General features: G+C 38.9%; 1 protein-coding gene across 2 annotated transcripts; it reads left to right on the top strand.

Moving 5' to 3' along the window:
* Positions 1-19,206: 19,206 nt before the first annotated feature.
* On the top strand, positions 19,207-21,602 carry LOC147603846 (transcription termination factor MTERF8, chloroplastic-like). Of its 2 annotated transcripts, none has more exons than XM_086796017.1 (2): positions 19,207-20,948; positions 21,134-21,602. In XM_086796017.1, exon 1 carries the CDS (start codon positions 19,335-19,337, stop codon positions 20,907-20,909), a length of 1,575 nt encoding a protein of 524 aa, XP_086652143.1. In that variant the 5' UTR covers positions 19,207-19,334; the 3' UTR covers positions 20,910-20,948; positions 21,134-21,602. The 2 variants fall into 2 exon arrangements, with proteins under 2 accessions (XP_086652143.1, XP_086652144.1); XM_086796018.1 differs by having other exon boundaries at positions 19,207-20,944.
* The last annotated feature ends 4,667 nt before the right edge of the window (positions 21,603-26,269 follow it).

The raw sequence follows: 26,269 nt of genomic DNA on the forward strand, positions 1-26,269 counted from the left end.
TATTTATGACCTATTTTTAAATGACTGTTTTATGTCAAGAATGCTGGGGAAGCATTTTGACCATCTTGTGAATGAGGTCGTGGTGGAGACCTAACTGATAAAGTTGCAACAGCTGACGGAGAGTCAACAGAGGACGTCTCGCGTAGCAAGGTCGGCCGAGGTCTTGACTAGCCTCGGTTCGATTTAAATGGTGAGCTTCCGTGTACGGCCGAGGTCTTGACTAGCCTCGGTTCGATTTAAATGGTGAGCTTCCGTGTACGGTGGATGAGGGACCAAGGAAGTGGCCTATGAGTGAAGCGCTAGGTGACCTCTGCGAAGGATCCTAGAGGGTACTGACCATACGGTGCTCGGGCTCTGGGTCACCGAAGATATCCGCACGTGTGTCGAGAAAGATATTTGGAATAAGGAGTAAGAGTTGTTTTCTAAATTCGGGCATGGATCTGGTTGATTGACCTTGCTGGTCCTCAACGGATGAGTCCATGGCTTTTTTATATGGATCTATTGGTTGATCTTGCTAATCTTCAACGGAGAATCCATCTGGATTTTTATAAGTGAATATATTGCCGAGTACTATGAAATTAGAATTCAATCGGATATTTTGAGGATTATGATCAGTGATAATATGGTTTCATAAAAAGATTGTTTTAAAGTCAGCTGAATCAATGAAACATGCAATTTCATATTGGGTGTGTAAGTGGTGTGACTATCTTGAAGTTTGCATGAAGCGCCGGCTAGGGGGCCCGAGAACTCTTTTCCCTGTGGTACCCAGGATAAAACCTAACCAAATTCTTAAATGGATCCCATCACTATAGTGGATGAGCGGTTGGCTAACCCATGGGACTAGATAGGGTTAGGCTGGACTAAGGGATCCTAAAATGAGACTCAATTCTGTTATGGTACGATAGATAAAGTAAATCCCAAATAGTCTTATTCTATGGAAAAAAATCAATGGCTGTGCCTCTCTCAATGAGGAAAAAAAGCGTTGGTCTCTATGATCCAAGTGCAAGTTTCTTCCTTGATCTGACCAAGTGGCTTACAGGTTCGGTCGGATCAGTTTGGTTAGCTAAGGTTCTTGACTACGTTAGAGTAAAAATATCTTGGAGGAATCGCCTGTGCTTATTGGGCAAGGAGATTTAAGATTAAAAGATAGTTATACTATCATAATTATATTACTAAGTCTTATTCTTTTCAAAAATATTGAAATTTGTTAGTAATAGCAGGTGAGCTATGGCAAAATTTTTAAGAAATTGATACAGAATTCATTTTTATGCGTAACGTGAAAAGAGGACTTCCTACCATATTCTAGGATTGAATATCCTAGGCTAAAAGAATGATTTTCGAAGGGAAAACTAATTTTTAAGGTTTATGTATCATTAAATAATTAAGAAAAGAGAAAATTATGGTAATTTTATTTAAATGATAAAAGAAGAATTCCCATGACATTTGGAATTCAATCATTTAAATAGGAAAAGTGGAATTCAATCATTTAAATAGGAAAAGTGGAATTCCTAGCATATTAAGTGGTGAGCTTCTGGTATGGTGGATGAGGGACCAAGGAAATGGCCTATGAGTGAAGCACTAGGTGACCTACGAAGGATCCTAGAGGGTGCTGACCATACAGTGCTCGGGCTCTGGGTCGCCAAAGATACCCACACGTGTGTCGAGGAAGATATTGGAACAAGGAGTAAGAGTTGTTTTCTAAATTCGGGCATGGATCTGGTTGATTGACCTTACTGGTCCTCAACGGATAAGTCCATGGCTTTTTTATATGGATCTGTTCGTTGATCTTGCTAATCTTCAATGGAGAATCTATCTGGATTTTTATAAGTGAATATATTGCCGGGTACTATGAGCAAGGAACTATCGAAAAGGCCCCTGAGTGGATAGGTGGTGAGCGTTCTGGTTTTGCCAATGATGCCATAGGTACACCGATGAGGAATGATTGAAAATTAGAATTCAACCGGATATTTTGGAGGATTATGATCAGTGATACTATGGTTTCATTAAAAGATTGTTTTAAAGTCAGTTGAATCTTTGAAACATGCAATTTCATATTGGGTGTTTAAGTGGTGTGACTATCTTGAAGTTTGCATGAAGCACCGGCTAGGGGGCCCACGAACTCTTTTCCCTGGTACCCAGGACAAAACCTAACCAAATTCTTAAATGGATCCCATCACTAGTGGATGGGCGGTTAGCTAACCCATGGGATTGGATGGGGTTAGGGTGGACTGAGGGATCCCTAAAATGAGACTCAATTCTGTTATGGTACAATAGATAAAGTAAATCCAGGATAGTCTTGTTCTATGGAAAAGAATCAACGGCTGTGCCTCTCGACATAACCTTTGTCCAATTTTCTAAGGTATCAACAAAAATAGTAACTTCGCCCAATAACTATGTACGTGTGGGTCTAGCCATAATAAATAAACTTGTGTATATCCGCACTTACAATAGTACCAAAATTTACAAATAGTATATCAATTGAATACTCAAATTTCATCACATAGCCACAAAATATTATATTCAATATTTAAATCTCAGTCTTCACATCACTACTCAATCTAGTGTCCATACAACACCTCAATCCCTTGCATGTCTTCTCTATCATGAGATCCTTTCTATCTTCATATTCAATGCCATTTGTGTTGAAATGTTTCTCCTTCAACATGTCCTAGAATGGTAAATCTTTCTTCTCTACCCGGTGTGACCTTACTGGTGGTGGTGGGTGCATAGCTCCCCTAATGTCACTTTCTGTAATCATGATTTTAACTTTGTTACCATCAGGGGTTGAGGAACTTCACTTATCTTTCTTTCCTAGTTAAAACTCTTGACAAACTTTGTGCACAAGCCTGAGTCCATATACTTGGGTAATTGCTTGGCATACATGTCCAAATGACAAGGCTTGCAACACTTCACTTTTACGTTCGGGTCCTCTAGAAACAACAGCAGGCATGTTAAGAAATCTTGGGAATGGTACTAGAAGTGCACTTTGACCTTTGGAGTATCAATGTCATTCTGCACAATATACCGAGCCACTTGGTCCTCCATTTATGGACCTAAGTGAGTCTTCTTCTAAGACATTGATGTGGACTTTTGCTTCTTCTCCTTGGCTTGTATGGGGTGGTTACCTTTAGTTTCCTATTAAGACACAAATTAACCAATCAACCCTATGGCCTTATTTCCTCCCTTGTATCCTATATGTTGAGACTTGTTTGGTTATGGTAAATGACAGAGAAGTAGAGGACATTGTTCATAAGTGCTAATAAAAGATGCGATGCACCACTTACACCCAATGCCTTATACAATATTTCATAGAACCAATCAAGAGAAACTATTCCAAAATTGAGGTAATATCCCTCCAATACTACTTCAAAATACCATATAATCGCCTATCCCTAACTTCAACTAGCACATGGATTCCAAGGGGAGAAAGACATGATTAGGTGAATTTCCATATGTTGGATAAACATATCATCATTCCCTAATTAATGCTTTATGTAAGCTTGATGTGATAAGGCATGTTCCATGCTACTAAAAAAGGTTACTTCCAAGGTGATAGAAAAAGGGCACCCAAGGGCTTTTCACCTCATGCAGTTTAAAAAGGGAACCCAAGGGCTTTTCACCTCATTAGTCTAGTATTGAAGAGATTTTCCATTATGTGACTACTTGAAGAGATTTCTCATTATGTGACTACTTGAAGAGATTGCATAGTCATAAATAATTCATTATCAAACTCAAGCATTATCTCCTATTTCACACATGATCTACAAGCAAGGTATGGGCATCCTTCATTCAATAACTTTCTTTTATTTTAGAGAGAGGAATAATCATAAGATCAGAAAGGGAGGTTCTTACACCTGCACACCTCAAAAGCCGGAGGGAGGAATCTTACATCCTACCCCACTTAAAAAACGTGAGATGTCCTCATCTCGCAAAATTAGGGGAGAACTCTTTCCCTTAAGATCCAACTGTTTCTGGGGTTCCTTATAGTCTGGCGAACCCAATATAATCCTGGGATAAAGATCCATTATATAGAACTCATCATCAGATAACAATTCACTCAGATCATCATAACATTTGAATCCTTATAACAATAATGGTCCATTAGACCGAAATTTCTATCTGAACAATCCTCCATGGGAATTTTCAATCATACAGATTTTTAATTTGACATCCCTTAACTTGATCCACTGGGTCAAGTGTTAACAACAGCAATCTGTCAACACAATCCACTAATCTCAGTGATTTGCTGAAATCATTAACGTCATTCCAGTTATGAACATCATCACAGGGGCTCGTCCCATTCATCCTCATTGTGGTTTTGCTCAGCTTATTACATTTCAACCAAAATTCAGGAATCATCATTTTTCAATCGGAATCCAAATCAACTCATCAGTTCTCAACCAGAATTTAAAAATCATATCAACCACATTCGAATTCATCATCTCGATAGCATTTATGCTTATAATTTCAAGTCTTAGATTTACTCATATATATACTGCCAATAATAAAGAGCTGCAGTTATACCTTCGGTATATACGGGTAGTCACAGTCCTTGGAACTATAAGGTAAATACCATCATGTCTAGGTCTCAAGCAGGTCAAGGATTCCATGCAATTGCAGTACTTCCATCTGAAGTCCCAATTACCAATTTATGAATTTCAGTCTGAATAACAATTTGTATGAATTTTATCACACAATTACAACCTTTTACTGCTACTTCATAAATTTTTGACATTTTTGGCTTCTCGGTTGATCCACATTAGCCAATTTACTCTGATACTAGCTGTGAGATCCTTGTCCCCATCGCGTAACAAATTCAGGGGTGCTAACATCGGAAGTAGCACTTCTTGCGCGGGGGGTAGGGTCCCTCACTCGGGGCCTCGCCCATGGATATCCGGGCAAGAGACTAATCCATCGGTTTTTCCCTTGCCCGGAAAGCATGGGCGATTCGTCCAGGATAATTTTTCTCTAACGTAGTCAAAAGCCTTAACTAACTGAACTGATCTCACCGAACCCGTAAGTATCAAAGTCAAATCAAGGAAAAGATTGCACTTAGATCATAGAGACCAACATTTTTTTCCTCATTGAGAGGCACAACCGTTGATTGTTTTCCATAGAACAATTTTTATCCGGGATTTACTTCATCTATCGTACCATAACAAAATCGAGTGTCATTTTAGGGATCCATCAGTCCAAGCCTAACCCCATCCAGTCCCATGGGTTAGCCAACCGCCCACCAACCACTGTAGTGATGGGATCCAATTAGGAATTTGGTTAGGTTTCGTCCCAGGTACCAGGGAAAAGAGTTCCCAGGTCCCCTAGCCGGATTTTCATGCAAACATAAAACTAGTCACACCACTTACACACCCAATATGAAATTGCCTTTTTCACAGATTCAGCTGTCTTTAAAACAATCATTTAATGAAATCATAGTCACTGATCATGATCCTCCAAATATCCGGTTGAATCCTTAATTCCAATCATTCCTTCATCGGTGTACCTATGGCATCATTGGCAACCAGAACGCTCACCGCCTGTCCACACAGGGGGTCTTTTCGATAGTTCCTAGCTCATAGTAACTGATTCACATATCAAAATGGAATCTCCGTGTTGAAGATCAGCAAGGTCAACCAACGGATCCATATAAAAGAGCCATGGACTCATCTGTTGAGGACCAGCAAGGTCAATCAACCAAATCCATGCCCGAATTCAGAAAACAACTCTTACTCCTTGTTCCAATATCTTCCTCGATGCACACGTGGGTATCGTCGATGACCCAGAGCCCGAGCACCGTATGGTCAGCACCCTCTAGGATCCTTTGCACGTGACCTAGCCCTTCACTCATAGGCCGCTTCCTTGGTCCCTCATCCACCGTACCGGTGGAAGCTCACCATTTTCATCGAATTGAGGCTGGTCAAGACCTCGACCGGCCTTGCTACGCGAGACGTCCTCCATTGAATCTCCGTCAGCTGTTGCAACTTTATCAGACTAGGTCTCCACAACCTCATTCACACAAGACGGTCAAAATGCTTCCCCAGTATTCTTGACATAAAACAGCCATTTAAAAATAGGTCATAAATACAGTTTCTATAAAACGAACTCTCGTCTTTCCACACATCTCGTTACATCTATTCACCTCACATATCATCACCTTCACATCTATCTTATTCACATCACATCTCATCACATCTATTCACCTCTGTTCACATCACATCCATCCATCCATTCATTTATCTGATTCACATCACATCTCATCACATCTATTCACCTCACATCTCATCAACTCTATTCACATCACACCCATCCATCCATTCACATCACATCTCATCACATCTATTCACCTCACATCTCATCACCTCTATTCACATCACATCCATCCATCCATTCACATCTATCTGATTCACATCTCATCACCTCTATTCACATCACATCTCATCACATCTATTCACCTCATATCTCATCACATCCATCCATCCATTCACATCTATCTGATTCACATCACATCTCATCACATCTATTCACCTCACATCTCATCACATCTATTCACCTCACATCTCATCACTTCTATTCACATCACACCCATCCATCCATTCACATCTATTTGATTCACATTACATCTCATCACATCTATTCACCTCACATCTCATCACCTCTATTCACATCACACCCATCCATCACCCATCCATTCACATCTATCTGATTCACATCACATCTCATCACATCTATTCACCTCACATCTCATCACCTCCATTCACATTACACCCATCCATCCATTCACATCTATCTGATTCACATCACATCTCATCACCTCTATTCACATCACACCCATCCATCCATTCACATCTATCCGATTCACATCACATCTCATCACATCTATTCACCTCACATCTCATCACCTCCATTCACATCACACCCATCCATCCATTCACATCACATCTCATCACATCTATTCACCTCACATCTCATCACCTCTATTCACATCACACCCATCTATCCATTCATATCTATCTGATTCACATCACATCTCATCACATCTATTCACCTCACATCTCATCACATCTATTCACCTCATCTCATCACTTCTATTCACATCACACCCATCCATCCATTCACATCTATCTGATTCACATCACATCTCCTCACCTCTATTCACATCACAACCACCCATCCATTCATTCACACTTATTTGATTCTCATCACATCTCGTTACATCTATTCATAGAATTTAAGAGAATTCTAATTTTTGATATAAAGATTCTTTACACATCTATTTATGCATAAAAATCAACTTCAATGGGGATAACACTTTTATAAAAATCCTTTTATGCATCTATTTATGCATAATTTCAATTTTAAGAAAAATAACACTTTTGAAATAAAATTAAATCCTTTATGCATCTTTCTAGGCATAAAATCAATTTTAATGAAAATAACACTTGAAATAAAAATAAATCCTTTATGCATCTTTCTATGCATAAAATCAAATTTAATGAAAATAACACTTTTGAAATAAAAATAAATCCTTTATGCATCTTTCTATGCATAAAATCAATTTTAATGAAAATAACACTTTTGAAATAAAAATAAATCCTTTATGCATCTTTCTATGAATAAAATCAAATTTAATGATAATAATACTTTTGAAAGAAAAATAAATCCTTTATGCATCTTTCTATGCATAAAATCAATTTTAATGAGAATAACACTTTTGAAAGGAAAATAAATCCTTTATGCATCTTTTTATGCATAAAATCAATTTTAATGAAAACAATACTTTTATAATAAAAATTTCCATTATGCATCTTTCTATGCATAGAAATTAAATTCAATGAAAAGAACTCTTTTATAATAAAAATTTCCATTATGCATCTTTCTATGCATAGAAATTAAATTCAATGAAAACAACACTTTTATAATAAATATTTCCATTATGCATCTTTCTATGCATAGAAATTAAATTCAATGAAAATAACACTTTTATAATTAAAAAATTTCCACTATACATCTTTCCATACATATAAATTAAATTCAATGAAAATAACACTTTTATAAAAAAAATTTCAATATGCATCTTTCTATTAAATTTAATAAAAATAACACTTTTATAATAAAAAAAATTCCAATATGCATCTTTCTATGCATAGAATTCAAATTCAATGAAAACAACACTTTTATAATAAAAAGATTTCTAATATGCATCTTTCTATGCATAGAAATTAATTTTAATAATTAATATCAGTGATATCCATGCATATTTATAGGTGAATATGTACATGGAGTAAATAAAAATATTTCTTTTAGAATGCACAAACGGTGGGAATTACTCTTTTAGAATAACATAAAAATAAACTTTATTTTTCACAAAATTTAAGAAAATTTTGCCATAACCTCCTTTGTATGGTTGACCATTTCTCAAATTTTAACATTCTATTTTCAATTTAAAATTAACCCCAATTTGAAGTAAAGTACTCTAATCTACACAATTTTCACTGTCTATGAGTAAACAATAAGAAAAGTTTAATCAATTTATTTGTTACTCATTTTAGGATAAAGAAAGGCTAAATTCTTAAGGAAGAGAAGGGGGTAGCGTTTTCATCAAGACATAACATCAAGATTCACTTTAATCAACTATAAAAAAAATAAGAAAATCAGAAAACCATAGATTTGAAATTAAAAAGTAAAAATTTTAGCTTACATGGAGTTTTGTAAGCTTTCCTTTGGCTTGAGGGATTGAGGATTCTACTCTTGTTTGGATCAAGAGTGGCCACCAATTTCTTTGGAGAGGATTTAGTTAAAAACAATTGAATTATCAAGTGAATTCAATGTAATTGGCTCTAGGTAGGAGTAGAGTAACAGTGCATAAACACTATTAATCTTTTACAAAGAGGGAGGCTTCTATTTATAGAAAAAATGAGCCTCTAACCAAGCAAACTGATTCTAAAATTTTTCAGATCAGTTTGGTCAATTTTTGACCATTTTTGGGTCAGTTTAGCTTACTTTTTGGATCTAGTTGAAACAAGAGAGAGGAGAGATGAAAATATCTCATTATTTATGAGTTTAAAACTCCTCCACACATGTGAAATAGGTGCCTCCTTCATGAGGGGAGATCCCCACACTGAGGTGTCAAAAATGCATCTCTTCCTCTAAATATCTCTTCTTTTTTAACTAATAAACCTTGTCCTTAGTAGTTAACTCTTCATCTTATGTGAGCATTTACTCATTTTTGGGGGATTTTCTTTTATTCTTCAATTTATCTCCTCCCTACATTTGGATTAATCTTATTGGTCCATAGGAACCTTAATTGGAGCATAATTCAAATTTTTTTGAAAATCTGGACCCTTAGGCTAAGGTCCTTTATACCTATTTTTAATTAATTCCAATTGCACATTGGAAAGTTCTTTTTGAATTTCTGTTTCAGGGGAAACCATTTTAGACACTAGGAGGATTTTTATATCCAAAAATATCTCAATTTTAAATTATCTCTCTCTAGATATTTTCTCTCTCTAGGTCAAAACAGGGTAAGACATGATCTTTCTTTTATTTCAGAGAGGGGAATAATCATAAGATCAGAAGGGGAGGTTCTTACACCTGCACACCTCAAAAGTCGGAGGGAGGAATCTTACAATGATAGTCACAGTAGGAACAGAGAGGATTACTCTCAAGGCTCCTACTTCTTCCTTATGTTCAAGAATTATTGAAGGCACATTGACTATGGTCACCGGCTCATCATTGGAACCGATGTATGAAGGCATGGTTTGTAGGGAGTTATGTTTTGAATTTTTGTAACACCCATGCCTAGTCAAATAGGTTCCCTTGAAAATTTTCTTCCATCATGGATTCTCCAAGTGTAAGTTTCCTCTCATGAATCATTTGCGTCCTCAGGATATGTTCATCATGTAGCACTCTCAAGTTCTCATCATGTTCTAGCTCTAAAGGCCCATCATGGATTTCCTTCTTGACTTATTCTTTTCAGAGCTTCTTGAGTTTTCAATGTTTCTCCTGAGTGGTCATTTAGTGGTAGATATTTTTTTGATCCCTCACTAGAGACAATTTCTTCATGGGATGCTACTAAGATTGACCCTAATGGTCTTTTTTAAAGGGTATTTGGAAGTAAGGAGGTTATCCCAATAGTTCCTTCTCTATTGCACCACTTCCTGTGCCTCATTCAAACTTGTGATCTCTCTTGGGTTAGGGTATTTTTGCAATTTCTTTAGAAGGGATTATGTCTTGTTTGTAATGTCCTTCCATTGCCTTCTTGGCCATTTCCAAGAGTTTTTCCTTCTTATCCATCAAGATAGATCCATTACTACTTTCCGTGCCTCCTTCTCTGTCCAAAGTGATGTGAATTGGAGGTTTTAAAACAACTTCAATCTCAATGTCATCCATAGGATTCCTGATTTGTTGTATATCTCATTTGTATGGGCTTGCAAGGATTCTCTCTAGGCTTTCTCCCTAAGTTCTTTAATTATGTCCATGAGGATTAGCTCATCATCATGGCATTTCCCATTCCCCTCTCTTTCTCTAAGATAATTTGATAGAGAAATCTTGAACGTAAATCTTGAACGTCCTCAATCTCTAACCTAGGAGGTCCTTGGGTTCTTCTCTTTTGTTCGCTTTGCCATCTCAAAACTTTGGGAAGTTCTTGGCTTGAGAATGTTTCAAATGTAGGCTCATTTTGGCACTACCTGTGACTCCCCTTTGTTATGAGCCCTACACTTTCTTTTCCCTTTTTTGCTTTTTAGGGTTTTTGACATGGATGAAGCTGTGGATAGGGCATCCTAGTCTTACAATTGTTTGGCTTGAACCCTTGTCACCACGTTTGATGGTGTTTCTTTTTTGTCATTAGAGGATGATGCTGGTGGATACGACACATTCACAATTCCCAACCTTGTTGGGCGATGTACTCATTGAAAGATTTTGAGCTGCTAGCTTGAGAGGGTAGTTAATGATCAAGTGATTAATACCACACTTCGTACACACCGTCCAAAGGTGGTGGGCAAGTAATAGCTACTTCTGGGTTATCTCCACTCTATGAGGGCCTTGACATCCAAAGCATGCTAGTGGAGCTCGCCTTGGTGCATTGATATCCCTTGGTTTTTGTAAGCTCTAGATGCTATCTACATTAGGGTTGTCAATTGATGCATGTCAAGTATCAAGTGACCGAGTTAGGCCATATAATGGTCACCCCTTCGGGTATTTGACATGTGAGTTCCCCTTCTTCTCTATTCTTGCTTACATGTATGCTATTGAATCTTGCTTACTTGATGGATGCATGCAAAATATTTACTGGTAGGTTTTCCTCTTGTATTAGCTTCTTCTTCTTCTTCTTCTGCCTTTTATGAGAGAGAACGACCATTAAGACAAATCTCTATCTTCCTTCATCTTGGCAAAGAGAGCTCTTCCTTCACCCCCTCTAGCAAGGAGAAATCTGGTGTGATAATGGAGTGAGGACATGATGGATGAGCTACCACATCCACATCAGGAAGTTGCAATTGAGGTTCTAAGGCAAGGCCCAATAACACATGATTTAGGAAGGCTAAGGTAATTTCTTAACTTGAACATATTTGGTACCACTAATGGGGACTAGCCTAGGGCTTGGCTCATTTCATCCATCTATTTGCAAGCTATTGGGGATTACCCAATATTATCAAGTGTTGCATAGGAGGGCACACTCCAAAATCATGTGTTTTAGAGCCTTGGATGCATTTAGTTTATTATTTTTTATTTTGTTTTAAAGTTTATTTGCATTAGGGCATTCTACATCCATATCTTAGAAGGGGAAAATCTTGATTTCACTCGCTTTTTGCATGATCTTGAAGCCCATAATGCTTTTGTTTTATTGTATTAAGCCAAGGAATAGCTTAGCAATTGTGGTTAGGAGTAAAATCCACTCTAAAAACATAAGAATTATGTGAATTAGACTTGGATAGTTAATTTTTCGTCATACATTTTATAGTTTTTCAAGCATTGTTAAATTAGTAGCTTAGAAGCATGAAAAATCAACAAAAAACAATAAAAACCTTAATTACTTACATAACTAGCATTAGATAAAATTAGGATCATTAATCACCCCCATCAAGTCCAAAAAACTATAACATCACTAGGCTTTTAGACCCCTGGATATTCGTCGAACATTGTAAATGTAAGTCAGTTTTACTATTGAGAAAAGTAGTAACCCCATTAATTACAATCGAGTCTTGATTATTCTTGCTATTGTGGTTGATAGCTTGCATGATTTTCCCTCTTTATCATTTGTAGGCTTATGGATTGTGGGTGTTTGCTTATAGATTATGGATTATGGATTATGGGTGTTTGCTTTGATGTGTTGCTTAGTTGAGTCTTGAATTGCTTAGTTGGATGCAAATCCACTAGTTTTAACAACAAGCAAGTGCCTATCCATTCTCTATTTGGTTCAAGATTCCATAATATTTATGTTTTCATGTTTTAGGCCTGCATGGGATTAATTGATCCTAGATTAAACACCATAACCATGTATTGTTAAGATCATTAGGTAGGTTAACATTAGATGCTTATATTCTCCTTAGGTACTCCTTAGGTCGTAATAGTCAAAAATTTACAAAAACATTAAGGAATTAAGAGCAATTAAAGGCAAAGAACTAATATTAGTGATAAATTTAGCAAAACTAACTCTTTGGTTTTATACAAACATGGGCTCACTATGAATGAAAACATACAGCCCCACACAAAGTTGAGCATGTTCCAATACAAAGAGGGGATCCAATGAAATATCCATACTTAAATCTTTAATTAAATTTAATTCCCATTATAAAACACTTGAATGTACCAGATCTAACCAATTCCATGACCCAACAACCAAAACCTATGGATTCTATCAAAGACAACTTCACAAATGACTTTTCACAAGTTGTGTACATTCCTAGAACACCGCATACGTATATACTCAAAGGGTATGTCCACCAAGCACACGTACCCACACAAATCTATCTAGGAACACACATTGCAAGTGACTTGCAACCATTTGTATTGTGCATGTTCATGCTTAGGAAAGCCTTTACGAATGTATGTTTGGAGAATGTTTGTAGATATGCTTATGTGCATGTGCTCCTGCTTTGTGAGCAAGCATGTTTTGCATAACACACTTGTGGAGAAGCCATGCACAATCCTAGTTAACCAAACCTCTATCCACACATGTTCCTACACATAAAGCCACATACATGTCTCAATCAAGTTTAGTGCAAGTACGCACATTCCTAGACCTCTAGGAATGCGTGTTCCTTGTCACAAATTTATAGTATTGGGCAAATCATAATTTTCTAGAGCTAGTAAGTTGGTTCTAGATTTAATTTTCATCATGCTAAATTCTTTATGCACCTATAACCATGTAGGATAGTTAGGAATAACCAAGTTTTTGACAAGTGCATGAAACAATGCAAGATTCCAAGCACCTCAAACAAAAGATTAGCTTTTTTTGGCACCTTTTCCACAGTGGAAACTTGTTGGAGTTATCATGCTAACAAATTCTTTATGCACCTTTACTCATGTATGCTAATTAGGAATAACTCACTTTTTGATGAGAGTGTATGAAAAAAATGCAAGAGCATCACCCACATCGTCTCACCAAAGCTTAGGGTCTAGGATCAAAATTTTCTTTACAAGAAGATCGTCCTTAGAACACTTCGAGAGAACACCGTCAACCCCTTTATTCACCTAGGATGGCTAGAGTGCCACATACATACCCAATCTTAGAGCCCATACTACGGTCTAAGATCAAAATTATCTTTACAAGAGGGACACTTTGAGAGAACACCATCAACCCCTTTATTCACCTAGGATGACTAGAGTGCCACCTATATACCCAATCTTAGAGCCCATAGTAGGTTCATGTTTGGGTACCAAGCAAATCATGTAGCATAGGAGGTGCTACAGCAAACCCATCTAGATTGGGAGAGCTTCCTTCTACAACCGCTACTCAAATTGGGAGAGCTTCCTTCTACAACCGCTACTCAAATTGTGAACTCAAACTAAGACCATCCCACCTCCATAAATAGAGAGAGGGCCATTTAACTATTTGTACTAGGGGAGAATAACGGACTAGCTCTTATGGGAGAACATCATCCTAGATTTATCTATCTCATTATGACTCATTATGACCCAATAGCATATGGTGGGTATCCACCATATCCACTAATGGGATTCTATGTGTATCCACCTACCCTCCATGTACCCCCCCATGCATCACATTGTACCATCCGTGTACCCTCCCAATCCACCACATCACAGAAGCAAAAGTTGAAAATAGGGAGGAGGATAGCCTCAAGAATCACCCACATGTGCTAAACACCACCTTCAAAGAGAAAACTCAGTTAGTCTATATTTGAAAGCTTATTGACTAAATTCAATAAATTTGGAAAACCTTTCATCTAAAAACGTTCAAGCAGATTTATGAAGCATTTGGACGCATAGAAAACCAAGTCAAGGTGTGCCTTTGGCATCATGCTTAGTGGTTAAGCAAGTCAATGGTTGATCATTCAAATAAATAAAAGACAAGGCCCACTTTAATGCCTTGAAAAAGGCTTTTGCCTATCAAATACTCTCAACAAGGGACCCCTTAGAGTCCAATGGACCAACTTCACAATGTCTAATAGTTAGAGGGAGAGACAATCAAAGATTACGTCAACTATGTAGAGTATTTACACTCTAGTACAATTAAAGATTATATCAGCTTTGTAGAGTACCTCCACTCCCATTGTCATGCGCATAACATAAGTTCTTAGAAAAGAGAGAGGCAAGAAGATTCCTCGAAGGTCTTAAGGACAGAATGGTACAAAACACACTATATTGTTAAGAGTATAGATTCTTTGATTTAGTGTTGTCGATGAAGAGCCATTACTTTAATGACTTCATGGGAACTCGTGCATGCAACAACCAAGAGATACACCATGAGAAGCTTCTTTTGGCACATCTATTTCAAAAGCAAACAAGAAAAGAAGTGACCTCTTAGATGGAAAGCCCATACGAAAAGCATTGCATGAACCACACCAGCTCTAAACATCCATAGTTGAGACCACTTTAAGCCCTCTACAATGATCATTGTAAGAGGTTCAAAGATCACAAGCTTAGTGCTGGCAACTTATGGCTTTGCTACCATGATCAAGAAGGCTAATGATTGGAAGTGCAGCATGATTGTAGAAGAGGGTGGTTCAAGCTTCCTAGTAGCTTAACCATTGCCTTTAAGAAGTGATTAGAGAATAGACGAAGGGATTAACAAGAGGCATTGACACACCTCTTGGCTTCTTTAGCCTCTCCAAAGGCACTTCCATGATCCAACACAAAAGGTCTAACCACTAGTACTACGAATCCTTACTAGAGAGCAAGAAGGTTCTTGACATGAACAAATGGCACCGCTATCATGGATGAGATAAGGGAGTACATTTATTTTTCTATTAAAAAACCTTCTAATTTCCCCCCTCTATCTTGCCCTTGGATGTAAATACTTAGTTGAATGTTGAGGAAATATGCCTAGTGTAGAATTGAAGTTGCATCATGTAATTGTTTGTGTGATTTGAGTGATTAGGAGTAGATTTGTGTCTTCTAACCTTAACCTTGAGTGTTTCATGGTGCTTATTTTGTTTAATTCTTTTCTTATGGGAGTGGTGAGAATGAAGAGCAAGCTCTCTGGGTGTGATTGAGGTAAGGTAACGCTCCATAGCTTAATCAAGATATTAATCTTAGTAAGTGTTATTTTTTATTAAATTGAGTTGATAAACATAATATTAGAGTGTTGCTAAGCAATCCTATCATGTTAAAAAAATGAAAAAATCACAAAAAACATAAAAATAAAAAATCCCCAAAAAATTTGTGTATTCTTCTCTTTGTAAAAAATTGTTTATTCTTTTCTTCGCAAAAAATTATGTATTTTGCTCTCTAAAAATTTTGGATTGTCCAACAAGATCTAGATCATCACCATGTAAGCATCTAGATTACTAGTCAGGGCATGAAAATAATTAATTTGTGGCAATCTGTGGTGAATGGCTTTCAATGCCATATACTTAGGCATAAGTTATGGGGACTGACAAAGTACCTAACATATGGAGGGAATAAAGGTGAGTAAAGACCCCTACAATAACTAAATCAGTGTCAGAAAAAAACCATCCTTTAGTGTAATTTTCATGGTTCAAATTGAGAAGAATCGGTTGTAATTTTGCTTAGCCTTGAATTTAAAGATTCAAATTTTTGAGGTTTTAGTTGTAAAAACCATTAATCTATGCATTTTTAAAAATAAAACCGATTGGGCTTGAAGGTTGCTCTTTTTTCATTGGTTAGCAAAAAACTTTATTTCTGTCACTAAACTAAATAACTAAAAAGGATGTTGAAAGTGGAATAGACCTCTCTTAAGTGAACATGATCTCGGCAATCCAAAAAGTGCATTAAAGATGGCCGTTGTTCAGATCACTCAAAGTTTTGATCGCCTGGTTTTCGATTACTTGGTTTCTGATCAGGTTTCAATTTCCTCATTTTGATTGCCCCATTTCAATCGCAAACATCAAGATCATCCAATTACAATCGTTGATTTGAAACACTTTCCATGTGGTAGATCGTCTGACTTCTAGATCTCTAACATCTTGATCACCACATGGTAGATTGTCTGACTTCTAGATCGTCTACTATCTGTCATCTCAATCATTGATTTGACTCTAGAAAGTGGAAAAAATAAAAAAAGAACTCATAGTTGTATTATGCATTTATGTATGTTTTTACTTCCTTTTATTATTATTTTGTTGTTTAGAATCTCAAAAAATCTAAAAACATTACAAAAAAGACCATTAAAAATCCATTTAAAAACTCAAAAATAAAAAAATCAAAGGCTTTTTTAAAGTGATTCTAGCGTTAGATCTTATGCATTTGTGGGGGTCGGACCAAATCATTGCTTGGTCCTATTTAAATCTGACCTTTGAATACGAGACTTCATCTCATGCATTGACATTATGGAGCAGTACTCGAGTGCTAGACACTAGTTCAAAAATAGACCAAGAGTCCTTCACCCACAAAAGAGACTAGATTAGTATTGTGGGGTATTAACCCTGTAGAGCTTCTAGGAATGGAGCTCAATGCGTCATGTATTCATGTATTCATGGATGAATTTTCAAGAAGGGCTGAGAGAGCTCAAGAAGCTCATCCAACTAGATGAAGGAGAGCCATCAATGGGGTGAGAATAGCAGGGAGCATGTTCACATGCAAACTACAAATGAAACCTATGTGTTACAGCACTATGGGGTATTATGAAATTGTGAAGGTTCCCATCTACATTGACCACCATAATGGTGTGCTCTTGGAGCAATGGTCGCTTTTGGCTATGCCAAGATGTGAACCCTAAAGTGAGAGTGAACCAGTGGTGTGGATATTGTAGAAGAAGATATGGAAAGCATGAGACACAACCAATTGCTACCACGCCTAGAGAATGATAAGGATGTCTAGAGTGCCTGCATTATCAGCACCCCCACAACCATTAGCTTTGCTCATGCCACTCCTAGTGGTATAGATGTAGCTTACACAAACAAAAACTAAACCGTGGTTAGGAATTGTTCTTATAGAGACATAAAAGTCCCACCTCTAGTATTACCTCCTTAATGGACCCCACCCCAGGAACTTCTCCAAGAAGGATGGAGAGACCACGTTGATTATTGATAAACCTCCTAACATGCTAGACTTAGAAGCTTTATCTTCCCTTCTTTGATTGTATCTTGCGCTTCTAACTTCAATGATCCATTGTGGCCCTCATTTTCTTAAGCATCCACTTGGTATTGATGAATTGGTCATCTTTAGAAAGTACTGGGAACTCCCTACTATGAAGTTGCTCAAGCACATAGTTCTTTCTAGTTAGTTATTCATGCCACTTGATGAAATCACCAACAAACTCTACATCGAGGAGCTGATGAATGCATGCCAAGAGTCTCGAGTCAGTCTAGTCCTTCTATGATGAAACCATTTGTGTGGCATCGATAGGAGAAGCATGGCGGGGTGATGGAGAGCAAGGAGTGACTAGAATGATTAAAGTAATGTAAGTGTAAGGTAATGGAGATTTTCCATGAGGATTGGGGTCAAGAATGGTCACCTAGATCAAATAGGAGGGGTGGGGTTCAGACTACAACGTGGTGGAGGGTGAGCATCAATACAACCACCACCAGTAGCACCACTCCGACTACCATCACTATGACCACCACCACTATGGTGGCCATGAGCTATGGAGTGCTTGCATAATTATTCTCATTGCAAGCAAACTAGGAGCAAGTGGACAATGAATGAGAGAGCTCCATCCTTGCCACATCTTGTTGTTTAAGGATTTTCACTATGCTCCACCTAGGATAGGGAGCGGTGTCTTCAATAGTTCTTAAAACACACACACACATGTATAAATGCCTTACCCATAGAGCATAAAGTCTATGCATAAGATTTATGTTTAGAGCTTAAGGCTATGTACAAAGTATGTCCTTTATGCATAGAGCTTAAGGCTATGAATAAAGGCTATGCTTAGAGGCTTAGAAGCCTTGCATAGACTTAATCTCTATGCATAAAGCTCAACTTTATGCATAGGCTTTGCATAAAGGCGATTAATTAATGTATCATAATTGTATCGTAAGTATGCATCATAACAATATTGTGAATGTACACCCAAGCATTTTAGTTAAGGCCCTTTCCCACGGCCAACAAGCTAACTTGGCTATGGGAGTCATCAATGCAACTTGGTCCCTCTTTTTAGAAGAATTGGGCCAATTTTGGCCTAATTACAAATTCTGCTGAGGGTCCACATCATCACATTCATGTTATAGATTAGACTCATCTAAGAATGAAAAAACATATAGGTGTATTTAATGCAAAAGCGATCATTTAATCTTGCACAACCAAGTTAACTTAAAAAAAACGAGGTATGGGTGTAAAGGATTCTTTTGTTTGGGTACAGTTTCCAACCCGAGTTGAGAGCCAACGGGCTACACCAACTCGCCCCAACTCTCTCTCACACACACATGCAAGTTAACATGGCCATGGGGAAGGGCTATTACTCGAAAGATCCTTAAAATTTTGCTCAGCCCAGAGCTTTTAAAAAAAGCTAGCCATGGTGAACAAAATATAGTGACTTAAAGACCTGGAAAACTGCCATTCAAAGCCTAAACCTTAAAAAAAAAATCTTTGTGCTCGTGTGTGCGCGTGTGTGCTTTTTCATGCGGGAGTCAACAGCCAACAGGTTTAGAACATGCAACGCCTTAGCACTAGCACTAGGCTGTGTCTCCATTGGCTAAACCTGCCATTGGCCTAAACCTTAATGCACGGTCCCTCGTTAACACGGTATACGCTCTATGCAGAAGATTAGCAGAGCTCTCCCGCGAAACCCTAACTCTAGTTCAGGCAGCCACGTTCTCATCGCCATGTCATTCGCTCGAACAAAGGGAAGAGAGACAGCAGATACCTTTTTCTTCAACACTCTTGCAGGGAGAAAAAGCAGAAAAGAAGCAGCAGCGAAAGAAGAAGGAGGTACATCGGAAAACAATGTCCTTCCTGCCTTTTCCATGGCAGCGCTTGCGAATGCAAAAGCATCAGAGAACGTTGTCAGGGAGGCAGCGCCGAAAGCACGAAAATCGAAATCAAACGAGATCGCGTCTGTTGAGCAAGCATTTAAAGTGAAAGCAAAGCCAAAGGAATCAGCAGCAAAAGCAGAGATTGAGCAGTCAGTTGCTGCAGTTCCCGCAAAGGGGAAAGCAAAAGCAAAGGAAATTGATCGTAGGGCACCATCAGAAAAAGCAAAGGAGATTTTTGAGCATTGGGATGTGAAAACAGAAGCTGCTGCTGTAAAGGCAAAACCAGAAGGAGCTTCTAAAGGAAAAGCAAAGAAGGTTGTTCGCGGGGAAGAGACAGCAGCAGCAGCTGCTTTAAAAGAAGGGGCAAAACTGAGTAGATATGTTCGTCAATGGGACGAGGTAGCCTGCAAGCTGCTTAACTATGGGATCCCATCTGCATCTGTGGTCAGAATGCTGCAGAAGTGCAGAAATTTAGGCTGCGTTGGAGCCAGGGTAGAGTCAGTGCTGCTAGGTTTTAAATCCCTTGACATGACGGAGCAAGAAATGGGGCGGGTAATTTCACAATGGCCTACCATCCTCGGCACTTCAGAATCCATGTTTATCTGCAAGGTAGAGTTCTTTGAGAGCATTGGCATTGATAGAATAGCTTTAGGTAGAATTGTTTCTGTTACAGCTGCGGCCGTTACATGCTCTCTGCGCCGTCTCAACCAGCATGCCAGTTTCTGGAAAGATTACCTGAAAGACATGCCGAATGTCTCTTTCGGTGTTCTGATCACGAAAAATCCACGGCTCTTGACCTACAGCTTGGAGAATGCAGTCAAGCCCAAGATAGCATATTTAGAGGAAGTAGGTTTTGACAAGAGAATGCTGTTCAAGAATTCTACCATACTGGGGAGGTCGGTGGAGGCGATCAAATCAAAAGTCAACTTGGTAGAGGGTTTTGGAATGTCAAATCCAAGGAAACTTGCATGGGGACTTTCAGTCCTTCATGGCATTAGCACCCCTACGATAGAAGCACGATTCAATAATTTATTGCATTTAGGGTTCTCTCGTGCGCAAGTAGAGACGATCTTGTTGCTATGCCCAAGATTGTTTTCTCTTAGAGAGGAACGTGTCAACCAGAGGGTGGACTATGCTGTTAGTGTCATGAATTTACAGCTAGATGTGCTTGTCAGATGCAGCTCATTTTGGACCAACAGCTTTGAGAACAGAATCAAGCATCGGAATGAAGTATTGGCAGAGTTAAAAGCGATGGGAGCTCTTCGGAGGGAATTGAGTCTGTCTTACTTGATCAATATGACTGATGAAGAGTTCACTAGAAAGTTTGAAGGAAAACTTCTTGCTTGTCCTTTTTGAACTTGGGAACAGTTTTTGTGGAAACATTGGAAACTGCAAGTATTCTGTCTCTCCTCTTCCCTCCCATTTCTTTTTGAAGTGGTTATGCTTTGTAATATCCCTCATTTTTTTTTGTAGAAGCTAGCCCTCCTCAGGAATTGTCAGTATTTTATGCAGAGTCACTTGCAGAAGTATCCTGAAACATGCAAGCTGTGTTTTCCTGACCGGCCTTCAGTACTGTGCAGTGTTGGCTAAAAAGAAGAGGTCGTTAAGGGAAAGTAGGCCAACTACCTGCAACCAAGATAAGCAAAAGGTGGGATGAGAGGAAATGGTGGAAAGACTGTGGAGATCTGGCTGGTTTCTGCAAATGAGGCATGATTGGGCTGCTCGAGGGCAGGCTTCAATGCGAGTGCAGCCATGGCTCGCGTTTGTCAGAGTGCACCAGCAGTGTCAACTGGGCCAAAAGACTGCACAGAGCTGGCTTCCGGGAGGCACTCTCCTCTCGCAGGAAAGCAGGCTGTAAATGTGGCTGGATTTCTATGGTTGGCCTCTATGATTTATCATAGTTGCAAATGAAGTATTCTAGCGATGTAATTTTCAACCTTCTCTCGCTTGCAAGAATCATCTTTTGCAAGACTTGTGTTTCCTCTTGCATTGAGAGTGCAATACGTGGTTATACATGGTGTAGTGCAGTTTGCTTTTGATTTCAACAAATTCACTCCATAGCTAGGGTTTCTTGCCATGTTTGAGTGTTGTGTATGAGACTGGCTACAAAAGATACTGTCTACCATCATGAGCACGAATCGGCATTGTGTCACTAGATTTGGCTTGAGATCCCTCGTCAGTTTTGCTGGGCCATGGCCCATGCTTTGGTACAGTCTGGTTCAAAGTATTTGAGGAAATGGAGATATGCGGTCTTGGTCATGTGCCGTTCGGGTTCATGAATTGCCGAGAACCTCTACTGGCAGGACATTTTGCATTTGTCAGCTTTATCTGGGCATCATAGTAAACTATTTCCAAGCCAATTGTAAGGAAGGCAACAGTTTTTTGTGGTTAAAGTCACCTTCTTCAGGGATTTTCTTAGTCTAGATGGATCTTATGAAAGATGGAGGCCATTTTTGGGTCACTGTTTGTGCATAAGTTTCAGGGTTTCCTGGGCTTGACATTGTTAATGGCTGTTTGTGGTGCATTATTGTCAATCTGCTCAACGCATAGTGCATTTAGCACTTGTACCTTTACCTCTGTTCCTTACAGCATGTACTGTACTATGTGTTCTGTTCCATGCAGTACCTAAAAAAGCTCGGACTTGGAGATCATTTTTCATCTTTATTAAGTAATGGGCATATAAGCGTTACATGTATCCACGTGCTTAAGATATTTGTTTCTTGAGGTTAGCTTAGTAATGTGTGCGTGGGCACTTGTTCTCAAACTGCACTTTCAGGTCTAATGCAGTTCGCATACTGTACATTGCACACTAGAAACCCTTCACCACTATGTCTAGATGCAGTCTACATGCCAGAATATGGATTAGGCTGTGATGACGTCAAGGAATAATTAACTTTGAGAGAGAGAGTAGCAAGGCCTGTGGTAGATGGAGGATGCATTGTCAAGAATGAAAGCCTACCAATTGCAGGCAATCAGAATTGACCAGTAAGAGTGCGAGGCCAGGAGAAACAAGAGCATGGACAGGAAGGAGCAGGTTGTACGTCAAAGCAGGGCCATTTCCAGCACCTTGCATGTAGAAAAGACAATAAAAAAGGCTACCCAAATGTTAGCAGGCCCTGGGCAGCCAGGGTGTCTGGGTGCTCTTGGACACCCAACCATCTGTGCATCGGGCAGCCACTGGTTGGATGCTGGTCGCCCAACAATCAGACAGACAAAGAGGGGCCACATGGTAAGAAGGCAAGCCTTGGAATTCATTAGTCATGGTTCCGGAATGCAGTACATTGTCCCCATAACAGCCCATGAAGTGTAGCCAATGTGAGCAGTATGAAGTCAAAAATCCTCTGGTTCAGGAAATTGCAGATCTTGGCACTCAACATCATCACTTTCATAAGTAATATGGGGCTTCTTCCATTGACTGGGCGCATCATCACTATCTGTAAAAGGTCACTTTTATTGATTGATGCATGATATCATCTGTTACTGTTAAGGGGCTTCACATCAACTCTATAACACAAAGGGGATTTCTCCATTAATTGGGCACACTAACCATGGTGGTTTGGCGTCCACATAGACAAAACAGATAGCCTATCATGAGGGTCTAGTAGTTTGTGCTACTTCTGCCTCAGAGTGTACTCGTCATGGCTGGAACAATGGAGTACCAAGTAGAAGATCCAGCTTCCAAATCGTCATCTAGCCCATCAATCCACACTTTTCTTTTTTGCCTAAGCTCAGGCTAAATCCACCTTGGCTTTCATGGCCAAGAAGACGAAATTTTTTGGGAAGAACTGTAGTAGGTTTTGGTGGGAATTGTAGCTGATTTCAAAGCGAAAGAGCTCGATCCAGAAACAAAATTGGATGTGGTATTTGCATATGTATACCCTCCAGTCGTTGCACTTAGGCAGACTGCTGCATATATATATCTGGATAAAAAACAGTGCTTCGAGGAATATTTATCTCCACTCATGTTTGGAGATGAGCAAGAGGTGATGTTACATGTGTCTCCTCTCTGGATGTATGTGGACATGTTGGGTCTATGGGTTAGACAACATGACCTACTTGGAGCCCTAATATGGGGGAGGGAAAATGGTCGACGAGAGAGAGGGAAACGTGTAGGATGCACTTTAATATGATGGGGATATGCAATCACTAACAGTGCTGATTCTTGAAAGGGGGAAGACGATTCAGCAAGACACTCTCTCTCTCTCTCTCTCTCTCTCTGTCTGTCTCTCTCATGGTAGTATTTCAGAATAATGATGCCCACTCATGGTCAAGTTCAACGATACACGATGTGCTTCAAGTGCAAGCATGCACGGATCCACAGAAGTGGGTGATGGGTCATACAAGGAGATGATAAGAGATATCATTGAGGGAAAAAAATAAAAAGGGGTGTGCAGCCTGACCTAAGGTTCTCCGTATCAGTATGGAATTGTATTAACACATTGGTCTGCATATGGGAAACTTTATATAGACATTTGAGGGATAGGATATCACCTTTTGCACGTAGAGGGGATTATCTCATGTTCCGGGTTGTTCTGTAGTTAACTTACATGTATGCCAGGAGAAGCATGCTAACAAGTCACATCTGAGCAAGATGCTATCGATCACAGGGGAGATGCACATGCTACTAACATATGCATAGGTAGACCTCTTTCACAAGAAGCGGTCTGGACCGGAGTTTGCAGGCACATAAAATCAACCATTAGGGATCTTACCAAGTCGCAAGGACAGCAAAAAACCAGTAAGATTTTTTAAAGGTCATGCCATTCATGGTCGACACAAGTAGGTGCTCTGCTGACAGGGGTAGTACCTCAAATAATTAAATACATGATTTAAGTGATGGGTGTAGTATTGTCAAGTACCTGATTGTCTTCACATTTTCAACTGACGTAGGGAGAACAAAATTATGACGTGCAAATCACAGAATAATAAAGCACAAGCCATTAGGTTTGTGGATGTGTAGATATATGTACATCATTTTGAAACTCTTATAAATACCTCACATAGGACTAAGAGCAAGGATTAGAGAGGATATGCAATGGCAATTCTTAATATTTAAAGCGATGAATGCCGTAAATTACTACAAGGAAAAGGTTGAAGGCAATGCTTCCACTTTATCAGCTATTCCAAAAACACATCTAATGGCCAGGGTAATAATAATAATCCAAATTGTGATATCCAAATTAATGCAAAGTACATGGACAAGGAGGCAACCAATAGGGGCTCACCAATTAGGTGCAAGGGCTACACTATAAAACCATGAACCACAACTACATGATATTGTAACAAGCTTTTTGAAGCAATGCCCAATGGCTAGGCTCTAGTACAATTGACTATATCATAGGATCAGTCTCTACTATTATAGACTATGTCATAGGAGCAATGCCCAGTGACTAGGCTCTAGTACAATTGACTACATCATAGGATCAATCTCTAGTACTATTGACTATGTCATAGGATCCCTAGGTTTTACCCATAATATTCTAGATCTCAATATGCACCACATTGGCTCAAAGTTGAAGCTATGTCTTGGAGGACAAGGCAAAGGTAAAGTGGCAGCAAGGCTCAAATTTGACGTGGTAGTGGGTTCATTTCAGCTTGAGGTGAAGTGGATGACGTGGTAGGTTGGCACCTAAAGCCAACGTGGTTTGGGTGGGGTAATGAGACGAGAGTGTTGGATAGCAATGCTCCAATGTCCAACCCTTAAAATTAAAGGCAATGCTTAGGCTTAAACAGGACTTAGGCTTAATTGAGATTTAGACTTGAAAATCACTAGAAATCATACAAATGCAGACATTTATAATAAAAATATACAAATTTCATCCCTTAAAATTAAAGAAGACGTCGAATTCCACACTACAAACCGGGTTATGTGAGCAGTGCTTCTATATGTAGTCCCCAAAAAAAGCCTAATGTGCATGAGGCTTCCTCTCTCAATAACCCTACTATGACCACCAATTCGAAGGGGTACATAGTAAAAATAAATAAATTCGTACCTAAAGCAGGGGACAAAACTATCTTGCATACATTGGGAGTGGATCATAATCATAACTTTCACCCTTCTAGGTGTAGTCCCAAAATAGCACATTATGCATGAGCCTTCCTCTCTCACACACTCTACTATGACCATGGGGTGCATAGTTTTATCCGTGCCTACATTATTAGAGGATATATAACTTAATATCGATTCAAGTCATGCGATTTTTTTGTTGTAAAACTAAGACTAAAGGAAAATCTTTTGTACATCTATTACAAGCCCAACGATTGGAGGATTGTCGCTCATGTATTAAGTATGAATGATTGTCAAAATGAACGAGTTTTTTTAGTGATGATTTTATGCCTAGGGACTAAATGATGTATAGCACGGGGGATCAGAAGGAACTATGTGAGTATGGCATGACTGGTCAAGTTCATATTAGGATGCCACTGATATATGTATGAGAGGTTAGGATGCCACTGATATATGTATGAGAGGTTAAACTATCTATGCCATATGCTATGGTTTTGTGCTTTTGAGAGCTGTATCTTCTTACAATTCATGGTGATGGTGGTGTGCTCTTCCTAAAGCACTTTTCCTTTGGTGGCATCTTTATCTTCTTCCTCATGTTTCATAGGGCAAAAGGCCAAGTAGACAGACAGTTGTGGACAGGTAACAATCTTCTCGAATTATCGCTAGCGTGGGACATAGTCGTGTAGCGACGGTCCCCATTGGGCTTTCC

Source organism: Cibotium barometz, chromosome 63 (assembly GCF_041138505.1).
Source record: "Cibotium barometz isolate CiBa-2024 chromosome 63, ASM4113850v1, whole genome shotgun sequence".
Taxonomy (NCBI): Eukaryota; Viridiplantae; Streptophyta; class Polypodiopsida; order Cyatheales; family Cibotiaceae; genus Cibotium; species Cibotium barometz.

What these genes read in the sequence shown, in the direction of transcription:
- LOC147603846 (XM_086796017.1), top strand. Translation starts at nt 19,335, where the DNA reads ATGCAGAAGATTAGCAGAGCTCTCCCGCGAAACCCTAACTCTAGTTCA.